The sequence below is a fragment of the Brachypodium distachyon genome, chromosome 1 (genome assembly GCF_000005505.3).
Source record: "Brachypodium distachyon strain Bd21 chromosome 1, Brachypodium_distachyon_v3.0, whole genome shotgun sequence".
NCBI classification, from domain to species: domain Eukaryota; kingdom Viridiplantae; phylum Streptophyta; class Magnoliopsida; order Poales; family Poaceae; genus Brachypodium; species Brachypodium distachyon.
Window position 1 is genome coordinate 45,647,404 of NC_016131.3, and position 4,542 is coordinate 45,651,945.

At 45.0% G+C, this 4,542-nt stretch overlaps 1 protein-coding gene across 1 annotated transcript; it reads right to left on the minus strand.

The window, feature by feature from the left end:
- Positions 1-305: 305 nt before the first annotated feature.
- On the minus strand, positions 306-1,671 carry LOC104582223 (formin-like protein 8). Its single transcript, XM_010231612.3, has 4 exons — positions 1,518-1,671; positions 1,093-1,354; positions 845-944; positions 306-683 (listed from the first exon to the last, which is right to left on the minus strand). The coding sequence occupies exons 1-4, from the start codon at positions 1,669-1,671 to the stop codon at positions 651-653; spliced, it is 549 nt and encodes a 182-aa protein (XP_010229914.2). The 3' UTR covers positions 306-650.
- Positions 1,672-4,542: the final 2,871 nt, after the last annotated feature.

The following is a 4,542-nucleotide window of genomic DNA, read 5'->3' on the forward strand; positions in this document are numbered from 1 at the left end:
TACTATATAAGCGTGAACTAATCCAGCAAGTTGTACGTAGTAACCCCTTAGTTATATTTGACCCCTTATATTGGGCAGCCTCTGTATATTTTGGCTACTACTTAACCTAAATGTATGCTACAATGTGTGTGGAATGCTATGATATGCATGTTAACACTATTTGCTGGGACCATTTGCTATCTCCAATCATGATCATTCAAATGTTACTTCATACATAAATCACTAAATCTGATCGTCACTTTCATGCAATAGCACATACAAAACACATGTCCAAACAAAGTAAAAAGTGCTCTCAGACAGAGACAGGACCACACATTACAACATGATAGGGACAGGAACCACTCAGCTACATCTTCTCAAAGAGGCAAAACAACACATCACCTAGAGTTAGGGCAACACTGAAGCATGCCACTGCAATCACTTTAACATCATCAATGCTCTTCTTGCCTTCTATCAGTTGACACATCAAGGCTTCTTTCTGCTTCTCTGCTTCAACATCTTGCTTTCTAACTCCTCTATCACCTAGTCTTGGAAAGCCAGCTCAATTTCTCGATTTATGAGCGCATCATACAACTCTTTGTTCTTGCACTTTTCTTCGTCCACCATTGAAGCAAGCAACCTATTTTGCTGCGCCAAAACAGCTCCCCTGTTTAAGCCCTGATCCTCCACCGGCCTCGCAGGGGCTACAACCTCATCATCAAACTCATGCTCAATAAGCCAGTCCGGATCAAAATAGTCGGCATTATACTTCATACAACGACAACAATACATGAGAAATCATTTGCATACAAAAATCCAGCTGGAATATGAAATCAATTCTTGGATCAAAATAAAATAAACTCACCTTGAGCTCAGTACCCACACTGCTACTACCATCCGAATCCCTGAGCCAGGAAAACATCGATGCGTCCCCGTCGTCCGTAAATCCAGTCCGCGGCATCCTTCTACACGCCAAATCAACCTCAATTTTGGGTATTCAGGTCAAACTAGGGTTCATGTGCACCGTAGATTTGGGGGAAATTCTAAACCTAAATCCGAAATTGAGGGGAATAAGGGGAGGCAAACGGAAGAGGGAATGGAAACAAGGGTTACCTCCTGCAGGCCGGAGTCGGATTCGCGGATGTCAGGTCTTGTCGGTCGTCGGGGACTCGGGGTACCTCCTCGTCGCACGGAATGGGCCTCGCGCAAGCAGCTTCGTCGGTGGACGAACGAACTAGCAAGGGCGGGCGGAGGCTGGGAACGGGTGCGGCTGAGAGCTTGGTGGGCGGCGAAGGGTTCCTTGGCCAGCGGCAGCTGCGTTCATCAAGCTGAGCCGAGGCGATGAGCGGCGGCGGCGGCGGCGGCGGCGCGTGGACTGGTTGTCGGGGTTTCAGGCACGAGCAGATAAGGGCAGATAGGACCAAGCCAACATGGCAAGTAAGGGGGTCCCACCTGCTCTCGTTTTCTGTTATGTGGGTCCCACACGGTGTCATTTGGTCTTAAGCTAACACAACAACAACGGTTAAAGTCGTCCCCACCTGTCAGTTTTGGCAAATTTGCACTTTGCCCTCTCCGGCCGCCCCCAACTCGGTTCTTGCGTTTTGCTTCACTCCTTACTATCGGGCAGAGCGATTCTTCACTCACGCGGTCGCTTTTGTGTTTGAAGTCGTTCATGAGCTCGGTATGAGCCATTAGCCCTATCACAAGGGCTCCATTTCAGCATATTGGCTTGAGGAAATCGGCTTCCGCAAGGAAATTTTACAGGGTTATAGCACAGTGGAGGAGTATGCTGATGCCCTGGGGAGGGGATCCCACAATGGAGGGGTCTCTGCAATATTTGACGAAATCCCCTACTTAAAGATCTTCCTTTCACAGTACTGTTAAGGTTTCACCATGGTTGGCCCAACATACAAGTTGGGAGTCTTTGGGTTTGTAAGTTCCTCTCGCCAGTTAAATTAAGCTTTTAGCTACTCTAGAATGAGCATGATTTAATTCCTGTTATATGTGTTAGGCTTTCCCCATAGGGTCACCGATGGTGCATGACGTATTCCAGGTCGATAAGGGCCAATGTGGAAAGCTCAGCTACAGCGACGTCAGCGATGATGCCTTTCTGTTGCAGATTGGCCTGGGCGACAACCCTAGCCTTGATCAACAACCCTGTCCGTGAATCCAGTAATGGCGATTCCTAGGGTGTCCATGAGAGCAGCCAAAATGCTGGGGACTTGGAACCTGGCCCGGTGCAGCAAAATGGCATGCATATTGGCTCTATGCCTGCACAACGCAATCAGATTGAGAAGATCGATCACTGTCTGAGTCTCTGAGATGAATCTACTAGGGATCCTCATGGGTGCTTCTCTTGCCACTGAAGCGTTGCTACATTCCACACCTTAGATTAATTAGATAGAGATCGTTTTCTTCTATGTTTTACATAGTAGACGTCATGTCCAGTTAGTGAGGTGCATATCTGTTCAGTTCGTAGACATTATGTCCAGTTAGTAGACATTATGTCCGGTTAGTGATGTGCATATTTGTCTCTTTAGATAGATATTACCTACATATGTTTCGTTCCCTCTCCTCAAAAAAAATATGTTTCGTTCCCTAGCTCTGTAAATAGACAATAATGTCGTCTTTACGTGTAACATATATTGTTGCTGATTAATTAATTTCCATAAGATCATGACAGTACAAATTATATTTGCTCGATCACCGGTCACCGCAAATCTAACAGTATGTATAGTTGTTATCAATTGACCAATCGAAATAGTTTCTGCCTTGGGGCTTCGATTTTAACGTTAACGTTCACACGGAGTAGGAAGGATCGAATACCAGACTATCAGTGAGCTTAGGTTTGGTCTCATTGAGAATATGGCATTGGTGCTACCGTGCTCGCGCTATCGGCCAAACCGTCGGGAAGACTGCAGGAAACTCCGATCCCCCCACCGGCCACGCCCCCTTACCATTGGCCGATAACTCGCGTGTTGCTACGTGGTGAAAATGAACATGCCTGTATTGTAGTATACACTAATGGAGTATGTTCCACGACAAAGGCCGGCGGCGCGCTTGTGTGTATATATATACGTTAATATTACGCGAGACGTTCAAAGTGAACAAGGTAAATTTAATCAATCAACCGCGCCCATGGGGTGGCCAACAACAATCAGTCGCCTGCTGCTCGCATTCATCCTGCTTTCGAGCAGCACCGTGGTCGTTGCCGTCGCATCACCAGCCGTGCGGGTGCGGGTGGGCGTCGTGCCGGACCTGGCGAGCGGCGCCGGGAGGGAGAGACGCGCCTGCATTTCCAAGGCCCTCGAAGGCTTCTTCCTCGAGCACCCGAGCTACACCGCAAGGGTGGAGTTGCTCGTCAGGGATTCCCGCGGAGAGATCGTCACAGCGGCACAAGCTGGTAAGCTTCCCACGTCCCAACCATGATACTACTCCAACCGATCCTAAATTGTTGTCGAAATATTACATGTATCTATCTAGACGTTTTTTAAGAATAGATACATCCATATTTGGGCAAATTTGAGTCAACAATTTAGGATATATACATCAGTCTCTGAAATCTGCATATGCATCAAGTATGTAGCTCAATTCGCTTTTAAATTAACCCCATTGGCCGTAGCAGATGAGCGTATGTGGCGATATATTTAAGCGAGAATTTCCCTCGTGGGAGAAGCGTCGAAATAAAATGAAATGGATTTTAATAGAATTTCATTTGCTTGAATTTAAATTCCATATTCAAAAATCACGTTTGTCTACCACATGAATTAATTTCAGAAAAAATATGGCTTTTAGAGGAGAATTTAAGTTAATCATATTGTGATTCCATGAAATTTCAAATTAAATTCTTGTACCCAATTTTGCGCCAACCAAACAAGTTGAGCCTTGGAATCCAAAATGAATTACAAAAATATTCTTTGCTCAATAATGGATGTCAAACGAGCTGTTACAATTAATCAAACTCTTAACAAAGAGTTGGCTCTATCTCAATCGCTTGATTTTTACGTAAAAATCTTAAATCTCGTTAACATATCAGAGCCGTTGGATTATTATTTGAACAACATATCACTCTCCTCTTTTCATCGTTCGTTCCGAATCTTAAAGCACAAATTATATCCAATGGCTGAGAAATCAATTTATTTCTAACTAAAAATCATGTGACTTAGATATAGCAAAGCTATTTTTCATACTCCCTCCGTCCAACAAAGGATGTCTCAACTTTGATCAAATTTGAATACATCTATACACTAAGTCATGTCTAGATACACCCAAATTTTGACAAACTTGAGACATTTTTTGTTGGACGAAGGGAGTACATGAAAACCCATTATCATGCTTATCTAAAAAAACATGACTCCATATCTAAGTCGGTAAGGGGGGGGGGGGGGACAAGAAGGTGGCGCCTGGGTGAGCTCGGCGGAGGAGGCAGCGCCTGGGAGAGACAGTAAAGGGGGGACAAGGAGTAGGTTGAGTCTTTCCTATCCAAATTAATAATCGCAGCTTCGGTACGCATTCATGCGTATCTAGATAAATTTAGAATAATTAACTTGGATGGAAGTGAGT

Bases quoted from the DNA above. Each gene is read 5' to 3' on its own strand.
- LOC104582223 (XM_010231612.3), bottom strand. From the start codon at position 1,671: ATGGCTCATACCGAGCTCATGAACGACTTCAAACACAAAAGCGACCGC. The intron at 945-1,092 runs GTAACCCTTGTT...TTTGGCGTGTAG, and splicing joins CCGACTCCGGCCTGCAGGAG to AAGGATGCCGCGGACTGGAT. The intron at 684-844 runs GTGAGTTTATTT...ATGAGGTTGTAG, and splicing joins GTGTGGGTACTGAGCTCAAG to CCCCTGCGAGGCCGGTGGAG.